This window comes from Dendrobates tinctorius, unplaced genomic scaffold, assembly GCF_039654945.1.
Source record: "Dendrobates tinctorius isolate UK_male_01 unplaced genomic scaffold, ASM3965494v1 ptg000022l, whole genome shotgun sequence".
NCBI lineage: Eukaryota > Metazoa > Chordata > Amphibia > Anura > Dendrobatidae > Dendrobates > Dendrobates tinctorius.
Window position 1 is genome coordinate 64,521,528 of NW_027361690.1, and position 18,616 is coordinate 64,540,143.

Sequence of the window (18,616 nt, forward strand, 5' to 3'; positions counted from 1 at the left end):
AGTATGTTTCAGGTCACGGTGTTTGCTCCAAAGTATAATATTTGTCATTTATGTTAACTTTTCAAAACTGATAGTCATCTAATACATAGACAGGCCAGTCATATACTGTAGAAATGAGTCACTTTTCTGAAGAAATAGTGCAGATACATTCAATATGCATTATTGTTTTCTGCTATTATAAATCAAATGTACTTATATTCTTGAATTATGCAATGAATTTGGTTAATATATGCTAAAAATAATATAGCTTAAAATAGAAAATAATCCTATAAAATTAGTATAAGAGGTACTCAGTAGTGATGAGCGAGTATACTCGTTACTCGAGATTTCCAGAGCATGCTCGGGTGATCTCCGAGTATTTGGATGTGCTCGGAGATTTAGTTTCTGTCACTATAGCGCCTTGATTTGCGGTTGCTAGACAGCCTGAATACATGTGGGGATTGCCTGTTTGTTATGAAATCCCCGCATGTATTCAGGCTGTCTAACAGCCACAAATCATGCAGCTACGGCGACAGAAACTAAATCTCCGAGCACATCCAAATACTCGGAGATCACCCGAGCATGCTCTGGAAATCTCGAGTAACGAGTATACTCGCTCATCACTAGTACTCAGTTCTTTAACATGTCTAATTGTAAGATTACAGTGTGATGCTTTCATTTGTGTGTGAATAGGAAATAACTGCAGTAATCCTCTTAATACTTGGGTAACTGTAAATCATTTCTTTTCTAGATATCTTTTGTCTACTTTCTTTTTGTTCAGTCATTAGAGAGTGAGCAAATGCATACTTTGTGCCACAAAAACTCATTGTCATTGAGTATACAATTTGTATAGACCCTGGCTATTTGTTTGGGGATGACTGTATTTGGCATGCTCATGTTAGGATACTAGAGATATATGCTAATACCTATATTGTGGTGTCTTAACTATCTATGTTTTCTTGAGAGATGCGGCTTAGACTGTGCAGTAGTTGGCATGTGACAGCATTTACATATTGCATACTTCCATTCACGTGAAGACCGCTGGAATCGGCAAGGGGTGCAGAATCCTAACGGTGTGTGAATTACGCACTGGTAAGATTTGGCAATCTTCTACGATATTTGGCAAGCTGCAGCGCTTGCTGAAGATTTCATCAAAGGTGGACAAGCCTTTTTACTCAGCGCTGCCCATGAACTGCATAGTTTACCATGTAAGTTCTCAAAAATCGATTTACTTTACTTCCCAAAGCACAGGCTCTTAAATGGAACCTTTAAAGCAACAAATATGAACCTAGCACTCAACTTAAAGGTATTTGTAAGGCGGTTTATTGTAGTATACGAAAAAAGACGTTTCGGTCAATGTGACCTTCTTCAGTTACGTGTGGTATATAGATTGTGTAGAGCTTATAGGCATCTATCAGAAAGGACGATGGTGGTTTAGGCATTGAGGAGAATGATCTCTCTAAGGTAATGAGCTTGTCAGTATATAGGAGAGGGGCAAACGTGCCTCCAGATGCGGTGTCCACCAGATGCGGTGTCCTTTATACTGACAAGCTCATTCTCCTCAATGCCTAAAGCACCATCGTCCTTTCTGATAGATGCCTATAAGCTCTACACAATCTATATACCACACGTAACTGAAGGTCACATTGACCGAAACGTCTTTTTTCGTGTACTACAATAAACCGCCTTACAAATACCTTTAAGTTGAGTGCTAGGTTCATATTTGCTGCTTTAACGGTTTGGGAACCTAACCTTAGCACCATCTTGAGTTGTGCTCATGGTGTTCTTTCTTAAATGGAACCTGTCATCAGCAAAACACTATTAAACCTGCGGATATGGGCTTAATCTGCATGTTAAAAGTGTAACTAACCTGCCCGGCGCCTGCACGTAGTTGAACGCTGATGGGAGAAAATTAATGTTATTCTCCCAGGTAGCATTTTTTTAGTCACAGGGATGGCGCTGGTTCAGTCTCCTCTATAAGTATACAGAGCAGTGGCTGTTACCACGCCCTTGTCCCTGACAGACGCTCACTCTTCATTGGTTCCGGCAGTCAGTCGGTTACAGCCGCTTCTCTGTATACTCAGAGAGGTGACTGAACCAGCCCCAGCGCCGGCCCTGTGACTGAAACCAAATGCTGCCAGTGAGAATAATGTTAATTTTCTCCCAGCAGCGTTCAGGCCCTGGCAGGTTTGTAACGCTATTAACCTGCCAATTAAGCCCATTTCCGCAGGTTAAAAGTGATTTTGCTGTTGACAGGTTCCCTTTAGGATCAGAGAGTTGTTTCCATACTATGCTGTCCATTCTGGCAGGATCTCTTTAACATTCCAGAATTTCCACTATCTTATATTTTACCAGTTCCCCACCTCCCTTGTTACTGGCACTACTCTGTCTGTTACGATGTCGCAGTTTTCATTTTTTAGATATAACAGGATTCTGCCTAAATTACTGAGAAACTGGTATGGGCTAAAGTAGATGATACCAGAGAAGACATTTATATTGTGAAATGATGGTGGGATAATAAGGTTATTCATATTGAGTATTTTTTCAATGTTTGTGGGTTCTGTGGCCAAATGTGGAAAGTCATTGCAGTTTTCACAAGCTGACAACAAGTGGTGCTGTGTTTCTATTGGAATTCACAGCTACAGCATTTTGCGAAAAAAGAACATTTCTGTTGTTCTATATTGCTGCAATTCCTTAATACTCTAATGTTATAAATGATGATATTTATTTACAGTGATATGTAGGACTCACCCGCCGGCTTCTCCTAATGCCAACCTTGGTCTTCAAGATGCACTTACAGATCTGTTTCACTCCCATAGAAACTTGTTCTAAAGGATTATAAATAACCTTTTTTTTTTTCCTAAATGAGTCGACACCATGACATGGAGGTAAAAAATGTCCAAGACGATGAGTAGGATATTGTGTACTGCTAATTACGGGCTGGCACATGAGATTAACGAGTTACCGAAATTGCTGCATTTACTGAAAAAGAAAAACCCTGCATTGCTTGTATAACCTCTGTATGGTTTCTTTTTCATGTAGAATTTGACTGGTTGTTTATGTGTCACATCTGTCCCCTTGGAGAATAACACCGTGGTTCCTGGAAAATGTCCAAGCCCTGGATGTCAGGAGGCTTTTCTCACATTCCTGTGTGTGATGTGCGTCTGCAGCATGATTGGAGCAATGGCCCAAACTCCATCTGTTATCATCCTGATCAGGTGAGACCACTGTCCACGTCACTGGTATCATGGTCCTCTGAATTGTATAATCAGGACTCATTCAAATGTCTGATATTCTCCTAAGGCTGGGATCACACTTGCGATAAACTTGCACAAGTCTCGCGTCTCAATACCCAGCACTGCCACCGGCGCTGGGACCGGAGCGCTCAGCTGCATAGAAATACCTGCAGCTGCACACTCCGATCCCAAGTGCCGGTGGCAGTGCCGGGTATTGAGACGCGAAACTTGTGCGAGTTTATCACAAGTGTGACCCCGGCCTAAGAGTTCTACAGTTGTGGCCAAAAGTATTGACACCCCTGCAAATTTGTCAGATAATACTCAGTTTCTTCCTGAAAATGATTGCAAACACAAATTCTTTGGTATTATTATCTTCATTTAATTTGTCTTAAATGAAAAAACACAAAAGAGAATGAAGCAAAAAGCAAAACATTGATCATTTCACACAAAAGTCCAAAAATGGGCCAGACAAAAGTATTGGCACCCTCAGCCTAATACTTGGTTGCACTACCTTTAGCCAAAATAACTGCGACCAACCGCTTCCGGTAACCATCAATGAGTTTCTTACAATGCTCTGCTGGAATTTTAGATCATTCTTCTTTGGCAAACTGCTCCAGGTCCCTGATATTTGAAGGGTGCCTTCTCCAAACTGCCATTTTTAGATCTCTCCACAGGTGTTCTATGGGATTCAGGTCTGGACTCATTGCTGGCCACCTTAGAAGTCTCCAGTGCTTTCTCTTAAACCATTTTCTAGTGCTTCTTGAAGTTTGTTTTGGGTCATTGTCCTGCTGGAAGACCCATGACATCTGAGGGAGACCCAGCTTTCTCACACTAGGCCCTACATTATGCTGCAAAATTTGTTGGTAGTCTTCAAACTTCATAATGCCATGCACACGGTCAAGCAGTCCAGCGCCAGAGGCAGCAAAGCAACCCCAAAACATCAGGGAACCTCCGCCATGTTTGACTGTAGGGACCGTGTTCCTTTCTTTGAATGCCTCTTTTTTTCTCCTGTAAACTCTATGTTGATGCCTTTGCCCAAAAAGCTCTACTTTTGTCTCATCTGACCAGAGAACATTCTTCCAAAATGTTTTAGGCTTTTTCAGGTAAGTTTTGGCAAACTCCAGCCTGGCTTTTTTATGTCTCGGGGTAAGAAGTGGGGTCTTTCTGGGTCTCCTACCATACAGTCCCTTTTCATTCAGACGCCGACGGATTGTACGGGTTGACACTGTTGTACCCTCGGACTGCAGGGCAGCTTGAACTTGCTTGGATGTTCGTCGAGGTTCTTTATCCAACATCCGCACAATCTTGCGTTGAAATCTCTTGTCAATTTTTCTTTTCCGGCCACATCTAGGGAGGTTAGCCACAGTGCCATGGGCTTTAAACTTATTGATGACACTGCGCACGGTAGACACAGGAACATTCAGGTCTTTGGAGATGGACTTGAAGCCTTGAGATTGCTCATGTTTCCTCACAATTTGGTTTCTCAAGTCCTCAGACAGTTCTTTGGTCTTCTTTCTTTTCTCCATGCTCAATGTGGTACACAGAAGGACACAGGACAGAGGTTGAGTCAACTTTAATCCATGTCAACTTGCTGCAAGTGTGATTTAGTTATTGCCAACACCTGTTAGGTGCCACAGGTAAGTTACAGGTGCTGTTAATTACACAGATTAGAGAAGCATCACATGATTTTTCGAACAGTGCCAATACTTTTGTCCACCCTCTTTTTTAGGTTTGGTGTGGAATTATATCCAATTTGGCTTTAGGACAATTCTTTTTGTGTTTTTTCATTTAAGACAAATTAAATGAAGATAATAATACCAAAGAATTTGTGTTTGCAATCATTTTCAGGAAGAAACTGAGTATTATCTGACAGAATTGCAGGGGTGTCAATACTTTTGGGCACAACTGTATCCATGGTTTTCACAGAGAGCACTCGTACCTGTGATGGCCCCACATGTTCATGATTTTTCTTGCACTGAAATCAAGCGTACCTGAAAAGTGGCGCGCTCTTTGCCACAAATCTTACTTCAGTCATAAACTAGATGAGTTGTCTTGATGCCCCATGTCACCCCCAGTCCTCCCCAGCTAGACAAATTTTGGTGCAGCTGACCAAATCTGGAGTGATAACTGGAAAAGTCACAACATTTTTGTGCAACCTTACTTTCTGCAAAAATGTCTCAACTTTTCAAAGGGTTTTACTCCAGAAGACAAGAGCTTTGATGAGTCAGGGCCAAGTAATTTCGTTTTTGTAATATTTATAGATAAAGCAAACAGATAATTACTATTGGTTTGTACTAATAAAAGAGTAATTTCACGTGAAGTATACAATTGTGTATAATCACCTAAGGGTATGTGCACACGCTGCGGTTTTTGCTGCGTTTCTGCTGCAGTTTTGACCGCAGCAGAACTGCAGCAGTTCTGCAGAACTGCAGCAGTCCTGCAGACAGTGTACAGTAGCATATTATCCTATGGGATTAACATTCTGCTGTGCACATGCTGCGGATTTTTACCTGCGGAAAAGCTGCGGTTTTTTTTCCGCAGCATGTCAATTGTTTCTGCGGATTCTGCTGCGGTTTGCCACCTATTCCATTGTCCAGGTGGCAAACCGCAGGGCAAAACCGCAGGCCAATCCGCAGGAAAAAACGCAGGTCATTTTAACTGCGGTTCCGCAGATATGAATCCGCAGACGAATCTGCAGTGTGTGCACGTAGCCTTAGAGATTGCAATAAGAGACAGCAGCGTAACTTTATTGGGTGCAGGAGATACAATCGCACCTGGGCCCTGAGAGGTCCGAGATTACAGCATGGCCCATGTGTACAGGCTTACATTAGCAGTCCTTGACCTGTATCTGGTGGGGGCATGTTTGTCTTTGTTCCACTCTGCAGGGGGCATCTCCAATACACAAACCTGTACAGAGACTGCAGACAGGATTTCTGGAATGTTTTTAGTCCTTGGAGCTATGTTTAAGGGGGAGGGTGTTGGGATCAGCCCCTTTGTTGGGCAGAGATACTAAGAGTGGTAGGACAATAAGCCACATGGTCAGTTAGATGATGCCGTGTGGTTTGACGGACAGTTATCTGCTGCTGTGGCTGGATCCTGGTATCATGTATGGAGATTGGAGATTATTTTGCCACATGGAATTGTGATTTCTCACCACCCTACTGGAGGACTGAATCTAAAGACTGTTGTTTTGTGGTGACCTGCGAAGGGCTGGGATCTTATGCTGAGGCGAGATCCCAGTGATCGTGTGTATTGTTAGGAGCGGCCATGTGGGACTGTGTTGTGTCCCTCATCTGCTGGATCTGTTAAATTCACCCAAGGACTATTGCTATATTTCCCAGGCGTTGGATTGCCGGTTGGCGCCCCCCGATCTGCTCTCTTTGTGTGGACTCATTGTGGACTAATTACAGACGCTGCAGAATTGCTTTAATTTGTGTTGTCCCAGTTCTCTGTTTCAATAAATTTTGTTGGATTGTTTATTGGCCTGTTGTCTCTTCCTGCTCTGTCGCATTCCCCGTCACACTATGCAATCTGATGGCACCATGAGATAGGGACAGATACCCTGATTCCAGCGATGTGTCCATTAGTTTACTGAGAGCAGAAGTTATGCTACAGTCCCAGTTTTCTCTGCTGCAGATCTAGAAAAGCTCAGTTGTTGATCTGTGTATAACCATCTAAAAAGACATCTTCAATACCCCAGTCATGAGATAACTGCTGAAAAAGTGATCTGTGCAGACCAAAAAGTATAAGCCTAATATTATACTTATTGGCCAGTGTGAAAATTGCAATATTGTAGGCTCTTTTTTTCATAAAGATAGTTTTTAAATTTTCCATATGACTGTCATTAAACTGTAAAACATTTTTTTATTATAATAAAGTAAAAAATATGTTATTTTTATTGGTGCATTGTCTTTATGACTGACAGACTGGAGCTGAGTAAGAATAGTTGGAGATCTACATTGTCAAATGCAGTAGAGAGATTCAGAAGAATAGGTAAAGAATAGCTGCAGCTACCTACATTTAGCTGTCAGGACACTATTTGAGCCGTGTGATTTTATTTTCGCAGCATAAAATGTAATAAAGTGAAGTTTTCTTGCTTGACTTTTCACTAAGATAGCAGGTTTGTTGATGCAGTCTATATTACCAGATTGTTTTTTTTTTTTTTTTGCTGTCAGTGCTAAAACGAGATGTGCCGTAACGTTCTGTATGCTCTCCATAAAATGTTATCACAAAGACTGCAGATGTCTCCACAAAAATAGAATACATGCATACTAAGATCATATAACACGTAAGTAGACCCAGTCCGGCACTTGTGGGTTTGTGCCAAAATTGTATACATTTTTGAAATATACATAATTGATTAGATCAGGGGTGCACACACTTTTTTGGTCAAAGGGCCTTATCGTCATACTGAACCAATCCAGGGACTGCATTAAAAATAAAAGCCATATTATCTTCTGTGATATTTATGACATATCAAAAATATACAGTCATGGCAGAATGTGTTGGCACTCTAGAAATTGTTCCAGAAAATGAAGTACGGTATTTCTCTTGCAAAACTAATGCAATTAAACATGTTTTATTATACATACAGTCATATGTAAAAGTTTGGGCACCCCTATTAATGTTAACCTTTTTTCTTTATAACAATTTTGGTTTTTGCAACAGGTATTTCAGTTTCATATATCTAATAACTGATGGACTCAGTTATATTTCTGGATTCAAATGAGGTTTATTGTACTAACAGAAAATGTGCAATCTGCATTTAAACAAAATTTGACCGGTGCAAAAGTATGGGCACCCTTATCATTTTCTTGATTTGAACACTCCTAACTACTTTCTACTGACTTCCTGAAGAACTAAATTGGTTTTGTAACCTCATTGAGCTTTGAACTTCATAGCCAGGTGTATCAAATCATGAGAAAAGGTTTTTAAAGTGGCCACTTGCAAGTAGTTCTCCTATTTGATTCTCCTATGAAGAGTGGCATCATGGGCTCCTCAAAACAACTCTCAAATGATCTGAAAACAAAGATTATTCAACATAGCTTTTCAGGGGAAGGATACAAAAAGTTGTCTCAGAGATTTAACCTGTCAGTTTCCACTGTGAGGAACATAGTAAGGAAATGGTAGAACACAGGTACAGTTCTTGTTAAGCCCAGAAGTGGCAGGCCAAGAAAAATATCAGAAAGGCAGAGAAGAAGAATGGTGAGAACAGTCAAGGACAATCCACAGACCACCTCCAAAGACCTGCAGCATCATCTTGCTGCAGATGGTGTCACTGTGCATCGGTCAACAATACAGCGCATGCATAACGCCTTTTTGTATGACCAAACAACTCAATCTTTGTTTCATCAGTCCACAGGACCTTCTTCCAAAATGTAACTGGCTTGTCCCAATGTGCTTTTGCAGACCTCAGGCGACTCTGTTTGTGGCGTGCTTGCAGAAACGGCTTCTCTCGCATCACTCTCCCATACAGCTTCTCCTTGTGCAAAGTGCGCTGTATTGTTGACCGATGCACAGTGACACCATCTGCAGCAAGATGATGCTGCAGGTCTTTGGAGGTGGTCTGTGGATTGTCCTTGACTGTTCTCACCATTCTTCTTCTCTGCCTTTCTGATATTTTTCTTGGCCTGCCACTTCTGGGCTTAACAAGAACTGTACCTGTGTTCTTCCATTTCCTTACTATATTCCTCACAGTGGAAACTGACAGGTTAAATCTCTGAGACAACTTTTTGTATCCTTCCCCTGAAAAGCTATGTTGAATAATCTTTGTTTTCAGATCATTTGAGAGTTGTTTTGAGGAGCCCATGATGCCACTCTTCATAGGAGAATCAAATAGGAGAACTACTTGCAAGTGGCCACCTTAAATACCTTTTCTCATGATTTGATACACCTGGCTATGAAGTTCAAAGCTCAATGAGGTTACAAAACCAATTTAGTGCTTCAGGAAGTCAGTAAAAAGTAGTTAGGAGTGTTCAAATCAAGAAAATGATAAGGGTGCCCATACTTTTGCACCGGTCAAATTTTGTTTAAATGCAGATTGCACATTTTCTGTTAGTACAATAAACCTCATTTGAATCCAGAAATATAACTGAGTCCATCAGTTATTAGATATATGAAACTGAAATAGCTGTTGCAAAAACCAAAATTGTTATAAAGAAAAAAGGTTAACATTAATAGGGGTGCCCAAACTTTTACATATGACTGTATGTTTATTTCCTTTATGTGTATTGGAACAACACAAAAACAAACATATAAAAAAGGCAAATTGGACATAATGTCACACAAAACTTCAAAAATGGGCCAGACAAAATTGTTGGCACCCTCAACTTAATATTTGGCTGCACACTCATTGGAATAAATAACTACAATCAATCGCTTCTTATAACCATCAACAAGCATCTTATACCTCTCAATTGGAATTTTGGACGTCTCTTCTTTTGCAAACTGCCCCAGGTCTTTCATATCTGAAGGGTGCCTACTCGTAACAGCAATTAACCCCTTTCTGTCATTAGATGTAATATTCCGTCCATGAGACCTGGGACTTAAGTCCCATGGATGGAATAGTACGTCATGCGCGATCAGCCACTCTCACAGGGGGAGCGCAGCTTGTCGCGGCCGGGTGTCAGCTGATTATTACAGCTGACACCCTGCACTATGTGCCAGGAGCGGTCACAGACCGCTCCTGGCTTACTAACCCCTGGCACATTGCAATCAAACATGATCGCAGTTTTCCGGGGCATAGGGAAGCATTGAGAAGGGAGGTGGCCCCCTGCGTGCTTCCCTGAGACCCTCAGAACAACGCGATGTGATTGCGTTGTTCTGAGGGCTCCTCCTTGCAGGACCCCGGATCCAAGAAGGCCACGGGGTCCTTCTGTGTCCTGCAGGGAGGTGGCTTCTCAGTGCCTGCTGAGAGCAGGCACTGAAAAGCCTCCTACACTACCTGTCAGATCACTGATCTGACACAGTGCAATGCAACGTGTCAGATCAGCGATCTGATAAAAATAAAATACAGTGATGTCCCCCCCAGGACAATGAAAAAAAGTAAAAAAAAAATCCTAAATAAATAAAAAAATATTCCCGTATAAATTCATTTCTTTATGTAAAAAACAAAACAATAAAAGTACACATATTTAGTATCGCTGTGTCCATAACAACCCACCCTATAAAACTGTCCCACTTGTTAAACCCTTTAGTGAACCCCTTAATCCCTTCCTGACCTTTGACGCCACGTAGGCGTCATGAAAAGTTGTGCCAAAATGACCTATGATGCCTATGTGGCGTCATGAATTAATTGCCCCCCTGCGGGTCGGGTGACCGGGGTCACTGAAAGGTCACCCGACCCGCACACAGAGGAGACCTTAGAGTTAACCACAGGGGGCATGGCTTAGCCCCCATGTGCCTACGATCGCTCTGATTGGCTGTTAAAAGTGAAACTGCCAATCAGAGCGATTGTAATGCTGAGAGCGATTGTAATGCCAATCAGAGCGATTGCTGATGCTGAAATAGCATCGGACATGGCTAGAGACACTGAACCAACCCCCCAACTGACTGACAGCGCCGATCGGCCGCCGCCACCATCTGACGGTGCCGTCAAAATCTGCGCCCCCCACCTTCCCTCCGGTCCCCCCGCCCTCCGATCACCCCCTCTCACCCTGCATGGTGGCTCCGAAGTCCCTCTGGCCGTCCCGGATGATGGGCGCCGCCATCTTGGAAAATGGCGGGTGCATGCGCAGTGCGCCCGCCGGGAATCTACGACCTACAGAGTCATTCATTTATTTTGATCACTTTCGCAGTGATCAAAATAAAAAAGTAAATCACTGCCCCCCTTATCACCCCCACAGTTAGGGACATATAATAAAATAAAGAAAATATTTTTATTTTTCCATTAGGGTTAGGGTTAGGGTTAGGACTAGGGTTAGGGTTGGAATTAGGGTTAGAAATAGGGTTAGAATTAGGGTTAGGCTTAGAATTAGGGTTAGGGTTGGAATTACGGTTAGGGTTGGAATTACGGTTAGGGTTGGGATTAGGGTTAGGGGTGGGATGGGTTGCGATTACGGTTAGGCTTGTGGCTATGGTTAGAGTTGGGATTAGTTTTAGGGGTGTGTTGGGGTTAGGGTTATGATTAGGGTTGGGATTAGGGTTAGGGGTGTGTTGGGGTTAGGGTTGGAGATAGAATTGAGGGGTTTCCACTGTTTAGGCACATCACGGAGTCTCCAAACGCGATATGGCGCCACCATTTATTCCAGCCAATTTTGCATTCAAAAAGTTAAACAGTGCTCCCTCCAATTCAAGCCCCGATGTGCGCCCAAACAGTGGTCTACCCCCACATATCGGGTATCAGCTCACTCAGGAAAAATTGCGCAACAAATTTGGGGGTCTAATTTCTCCTGGTACCCTTGGGAAAATAAAAAAATGGGGGCTAAATAATTATTTTTGTGGAAAAAAAATATTTTTTATTTTCATGGCTCTGCATTATAAACTTCTGTGAAGCACTTGGGGGTTCAAAGTGCTCACCACACATCTAGATTAGTTCCTTGGGTGGTCTAGTTTCCAAAATGGGGTCACTTGTGGGGGGTTTCCACTGTTTAGGTTCATCAGGGGCACTGCAAACGTAACATGACACCCGCAGACCATTCCATCAAGTCGACATTTCAAAACGTCACTACTTCCCTTCCGAGCCACAACGTGTGCCCAAACAGTGGTCCCCCCCTACATATGGGGTACCAGCATACTCAGGCCAAACTGGACAACAACTTTTGGGGTTCAAATTTATCCTGTTACCCTTGTGAAAATAAAAAAATAGTGGGCTAAAAATAATTTGAGGAAAAATATATATTTTTTTTTTATTTTCACGGCTCTGCTTTATAAACTTCTGTGAATCACTTGGTGGTTCAAAGTGCTCACCACATGTCTAGATTAGTTCATTGGGTGATCTAGTTTCCAAAATGTCATCACTTGTGGGGGGTTTCCACTGTTTAGGTACATCAGGGGCTCTGCAAACGTAACAGGACAAAAGCAAAAAGTGTTTTGACATGTCATACAATGGTTGGGAATAATGACAAAACCCACCAAAGTCATAGAAGGTATAGCTCAGGTCATTGTCATTCTTTCAGCTATCGGTGGCAAATACTTGTACAGAAAGAAACAATATAGTTAGCAAAAAAAAGGACATAAAAACTTGTCCCAAGGGTCATGAGAACTTTGTAAATGGAAAAAAGGTCTTAATTTCCAAAATTCAGTACTATAATAGAGACCCCAGCTAGATATCGCCTGGAGTCACTTCTCTTCTCTGAACTATATGTTATCGATGAATGAAAAAGAAATTAAATTTACCCCCCAATCTGTTACAACTAAAGGAAAAAGCTTCTATTAATCAGAACTCATCACACATAATGACGATCGTTTTCTAATCATTGTTAGGAGATGTCATTATATCATTTACACTCGATGAACACTTGTTTTCCTTCATTGAGTTAAAAATCAAAGTTTTTGAAATGCACCCATCGATCTTCCTTGATTTTGTCTCTGACTGTCACCTATTGAACTAATCAAAGTGAACTGGAGAGAGGAGACAATTGAAAGCTGCCACTGCAGAGCACTGTGCCTCAGCGTATGTTTCTGTAAGATTGAAAAGAATTATTGTCCCTGTGGGAAACATTGGAAGATAAACATTGCCCGCTCTACAGCTCAGACACAGTGACAGTTACAGAAATGCACATCCTCTGGGTATGTGGACTGCACTGACTTCTAAAGGGAATCAATGGAGGGACTCTTTAAAAGGTTAGAGATCCTCTGGGAAAATTGACTCTCTGGTTAGGATTCTCTGTTCTAAGAACAGTGTTTCAAATATGATGCCGGTTTTAGAGTATGGGAAAAAAAATGATGTATTACTCAAAAATGTCAGATCATGATGACAATCTCTTTATGGAATAAAATTCTTGGACTTATGTGCGCTGCTAGACAGAATATCAGATCCAGATCATGTAGATAAATTGACCTTTTATTTCCCAACGCGTTTCGAAGTCCATAACACTTCTTCCTCAGGGGATGACATATCTCAAAAATGTCAGATCATGATGACAAACAGATCAGGAAAAAATTCAAGAGTAAGAAGAAGATGATGATGATTATGATGATGATGATGATGATGATGAATATGGTCACTGAGCTTCATTTATTTCTAGGTTAATGGGGAGACACCATAAAGGAGCCCAATAAAAAAAATTAGGCATGTTTTGTATCTGAAAAGGTGTATCACATAAACCTATACATTGTGAGTGTCTTATGCATTTTTTGAGACTGATGATTAATTTTCAGCAACTACTACTAGTGCTGGAATACATGGAGAGCAAATTGGGCACATATGTCAGGGCCTTCAACTACTTTGAGGACCTAGAGGATCTACACAAATTTCTAATACCAAATATTTTACCCACTGTCCATCATCAAATTTAAATGGTTATTTTCATTATATTGAATTAATAAAAATAGCAAAATGCTTGTAAATGCAAATTATTTTGCAATTTGCTTGTTCTCTGTTTTCAAAAATGGAAGGATTTATCATTTTAAAGGTTGCTGCTCATTTCCTAAGTTACTGGCCACCTCTGCAGTTTATCAGCAGTGGCCAGTCTCCTAGGTAAGGAGTATAATGCTTCCACGCTCTTTCCAATAAAGCTTTTATGCACTGCTCTGGAGCTGGCCAGATCAATGGTATAAATCAGCTCCAGTGCCCCAGCGCTTCTCCATTGCTGCAGAGGCAAAGCTGCCTCTGTATGCAGCACTGAAGAGCATGCAGTTTGGACCAGCGGCTAGGAAACCGTGAGCTCCTGAAGAAAGATCAACGCCTTTAATTGGGAACTAAATATTATGAAATAATAAAATGTAAAAATCATTCTGAAAACTGCACAATAAAGGACTGCGTCTCATGAGGCAACATTCTGATGTCAAAGGAAAGCACTACTAGAAGTGCAGGAAGTGTCTCCTTTTTCTGGAGACTAATGGTGATTTCAAAAGAATTGTCGATTTGAGGATAACACTGTTGAGAGTTCATACATTGATTTACATTAATATTTGGACTCAATTACTAGGCTGTTAGTGTAGGGTGTTTGAGACTCCGTTTCTATGAATATCTTCATGTACCAGCACCCACACAAACAGATTTCATCAGATAGCTTGACTCGACTGCAGGAGGCATGTATTTAAGATTCCAGAATAAGGTTTATTTTCAAGCTGAATTCTTGCAGTTATGCATGATTACAGTACATAAAATAGATTATTATGAACCAAAGCTTAAAACTTGAGGTTTTAAGATGGCAGACATTCAGAGAATGAAGAAGAAGTGAGGGGATACTGACATCAGAGCTAGGCAGGCAGACAGAGACAGAGGGAGGACAAACTTCTAAAAGGCAAACTTTATGCATAGCAATGCAGCAATATAGTGACAATACTGTATGTGCCATGGTTCCATCCCTCAATGTGATTGTGACAGCTCAGTCTAATCTGGTACAGGGGCATGCTGAAACTGTCAGTACATTGATTGACAGTTCTTTCATCCAGTCTGGTGATGAGGTGTGCTGAGCTATCAGTGTGTTAATTGACAACTCAGCCATCCAGTCTGAGACTGGGAGACGCTGGCTGTCTCCTGGTGTTCATTGTCTCAGGTGATTGCCAGGCATCTTAACTGGGCTGTTTCCTCCAGACCTCTGCCAGATGTACATTACATTCAGCTACTGTGTGGTTTGTTCCTCTGTGCCTTGTGTTCTGTTTATAGATCTTTCATTGCCTGACCTTGAACCTTGTTCTGACCATCTGTCTGTTTGACCCCTTCTGCTCTGATCTGCTATTCTCCAGGTATTCTGACCTCAAAATAGTACCTATGCCTTTGTCTCTTCCTCCTGGCTTCTTACCTTGGACTCCTTGACTATCCCAGCTCATAGCTTGGCTGTGAGAAGTGACTCAGCATCACAGTATGATTCCCAAGTCATGGGACATGACAATTAACCAACCATATATTTTCGAAGAAATAGTTGTGTTGTCCTATAACAATGATCATATTACCTATATTCATATTACCAACATTAACCTCTTTTTAGCAAATATTGCCTCAAGAAGTGGATTTCATAAAATGTCACTCACGAGCAATGCTTAAAATGTGCTTAACTTGGAACGCTTTACAGAAAATCTGCTATTGTTCTAAAAAGATAACTGATGGTCGGTATGTAGCTTGTCTCTGGCACTGCAATAGTTAAGTCTAATATAATGCTAGTCTGCTACATCATGCGAGATCGCTATCATTAACCAAGGTCTAGACTGATTTGCTTTCAAGTCTCTAGGGAAGAAGGATGATTACATGGGCGTTGAGGTCTGACACACTCCCCCATTCCGATTGAAAGCCTCTGCAAATCTCCTCTTATGAAAAATTGTGTCTACCTGCCCGCATGATATTTCAAACCACATTAGCTGTGCTGATTCAATAGAGATTTCCAATGACAAAGACTTGTCAGGGCTACAAAGCTCTCCCATGCTGACATTTCACTCAGGATTTCAATGGCTCGCATTGCATTCACTGCAGGCCGTGTTATGTTTCATTGCTGTTATTATTATGGCACTTACTAAATTCACAACACTCCACAGTTTTAAGAGAGACAGAGTGGAAGGAAGATCATGTGTCAGAGCTTTCAGAAAATTCTTGGAGGGCACATTACAGAGAGCGTTACTACGTTACTGGCATGGATGGGCTGAGAGGAATCCTTTCAAACATCTGGTGCTAAACTTTCAAAAATTAGCTGCCTTTTTTCCTGTCATACCAGCAGAATATGTGTTTCTGTGATTTTCTCATTATTTATCATATTGAAAGCTGAAGAGTTTCTATTTGCTATATATTAATGTGCACAATGCTATATGTGTAAATCTACAAACTCTTAAAAAAAGGTATCCGTTTTTAGGTTATGCCTTTTTCCACTGAAGAAAATTTTGGTCCGACATTGACTTTGCAAATTACTTGCAAGAGGTGGCACTAGAGAGACAGTATTCTATCATCTAGACGAGAGCTCACTTAGGCTGGTTTCACACTTGCGTTTTTTTGCGCTGTATTTTAGCGCTAAAAAATGCATGCTTTTTTTCCTATATTTTGCATGGGATGCGCTTATGTGCTCATACACATGCGTTTGTAGGCGTTTTTGCGCGCATGCGTTTTTTTGTGGTGTTCGCTCGGGCGCACAAAATGCATCCTGTTGCATTTTTTGGGCGTCCGACTTGCCTCAAAAAAATGCATGCGCGCACAATGCGGTTTTTTTTACAGCAAGACACCCATTGTAAGTCTATGGGTGCACATACGTGCCCATTGGCATGCGCATGTATGCGTTTTTTTGCGCATGTATTCTTTTGTTGACCATTGGTTAGTCAATGGAAATTAGAGGTTAGGGTTAGAGTTAGGGTTAGTTAAGGGGGTTTAGGGTTAAGGTTAGGGTTAGTATGGTTTGGTTAAGGGTTAGGGTTTAGGGTTAGTTAGGGTTTAGGGTTAGGGTTTGGGTTAGTAGGGTTTGGTTAAGGGTTAGGGGTTAGTTAGGGTTTAGGGTTAGGGTTAGTAGGGTTAGGGTTAGTAGGGTTTGGTTAGGGTTAGGATTAGGGTTAGGGTTTAGGGTTAGGGTTAGGAGTTAGGGTTAGTAAAGTTGTGGTTTGGTTTAGTGTTAATCCTAACCCTATCTTGATTTTTTTGGTGAGGCCAACTAATGTTGGAAAAAACCGCAAACGCGGTAAAAACGCACTAAATCGCATACAAACGCATAAAAACGCTGCGTTTTTTTCATGCATGCGCATAAAAATGCTTGAAAAAAATGCATTTGTATGCGTTTGTATGCGTTTTTTCAATGCGTTTTTTTGCGCGAAAAACGCTCTGCAAAAAAAAAGCAAGTGTGAAAGTAGCCTTAGCATATTTTTCCCATGAGCCATTACTTGTAAGATTCCATTCAAGTAGGAATGTGTTCACAAAGAACAAGCAAAAATATGTTGCATGGTCCGGGACTTCATGATACTCATGATTTTTTGGGGGAACACAGATCTGCAAAAAAGCACCTACATGTGAACAACGCCATAGATTGTAGTGTGCACATGTTCATGTGAAAAAGTGGATAGAACTAAGAAAATGCAAAGAAAATGGAAAGTGAATGAATAAAAGAGAAATCTAAATAAAACCTATATTAGTTATCACCCATTTCTTCAAAGCAGCATCAATTCTTCTGCGCACACTTGCATAAAGTCAGGTAACAAGTTGATTAGAAGCGTCTAACTGGTCTGTAGGAGCCAGAACTCTTAATGGTTGATAGGGGATCAAATACTTATTTCTCACTGCAAAATGCAAATAAATTTATATAATTTATACAATGTGATTTTCTGGATTTTATTTTTGATATTCTATCTCTCAATGTTAAAATTAACCTACCCTTAAAATTACAGACTGTTCATGTCTTTGTCAGTGGGCAAATTTACAAAATCAGCAAGGGATCAAATACTTATTTCCCCCCACCGTAGGATCCTGTCCTGTGTGAAATCGATCTTCCAGCATCTAATTAGATTGTACTGTGTTGCAGTCAGGAGGCCCGATTTGCTATTTCAAATCATTTGGGATAACACTGTTGCAGTGAAGAATCAGAAGGCCAGATTTCCTCTTAAAAATTGTTAGGCCTATTATAGTTCAGCCAGGAGGCCGTATTTGCAAATCCAAATTGTTTAAGGTAAAACTGTTTAGCAGTGAGGAATCAGAAGGCCAGATTTCCTCTTAAAATTGTTAGTCCTAATATAGGGGTTCAGCCAGGAGGTCCTGTTTGCTAATCCAAATAGTTTGGGATGAAACTATGTTGCAGTGAGGAATCAGAAGGACAGATTTCCTCTTAAAAATCGTTAGACCTAATATAGGGATTCAGCCAGGAGGCCTGTTTGCTAATCTAAATTGTTTGTGATAAAACTGCATTGCAGTGAGGAATCAGAAGGCTCAATTTCCTCTTAAAAATCGTTAAGGCCTAAAGGCCCCGTCACACACAGCGATCTTGCTAGCGAGTTCGCTGATGTTGTGACGCCACAGCGATCTCGCCAGGGAGATCGCTGTGTGTGATGGGGATCAGCGACCGCCCCCCCCTGCCGGTTATCGCTGATAGTGCTCGATCGGCCTGGGTCGTTTTTCGATCGCTGGTCTCCCGCTGGCCAGCACGCATTGCTCGTGTGGCAGCGAGAGACCAGCGATCAGCGTCGGTGGACGCTGGTTTCTAATGTAAACATCAGGTATCCAGGAGCTGCGGCTCCTGGATACCCGCTGTTTACCTTGGAAACTGGCGTACACGCTGGTTTCCAAGGTAAACAGCGGGTATCCAGGAGTTGCGCGGCTCTTAGATACCCGATGTTTA

At 41.5% G+C, this 18,616-nt stretch overlaps 1 protein-coding gene across 1 annotated transcript in view; it reads left to right on the plus strand.

The window, feature by feature from the left end:
• SLCO3A1 (solute carrier organic anion transporter family member 3A1) overlaps positions 1-18,616 on the plus strand; it is a 680,913-nt gene that overhangs the window by 555,408 nt on the left and 106,889 nt on the right. Inside the window, exon 8 of the mRNA XM_073568740.1 lies at positions 3,022-3,197. Within this exon, the coding sequence (XP_073424841.1) occupies positions 3,022-3,197 (176 nt within the window). The remainder of the gene's footprint in view (positions 1-3,021; positions 3,198-18,616) is intronic.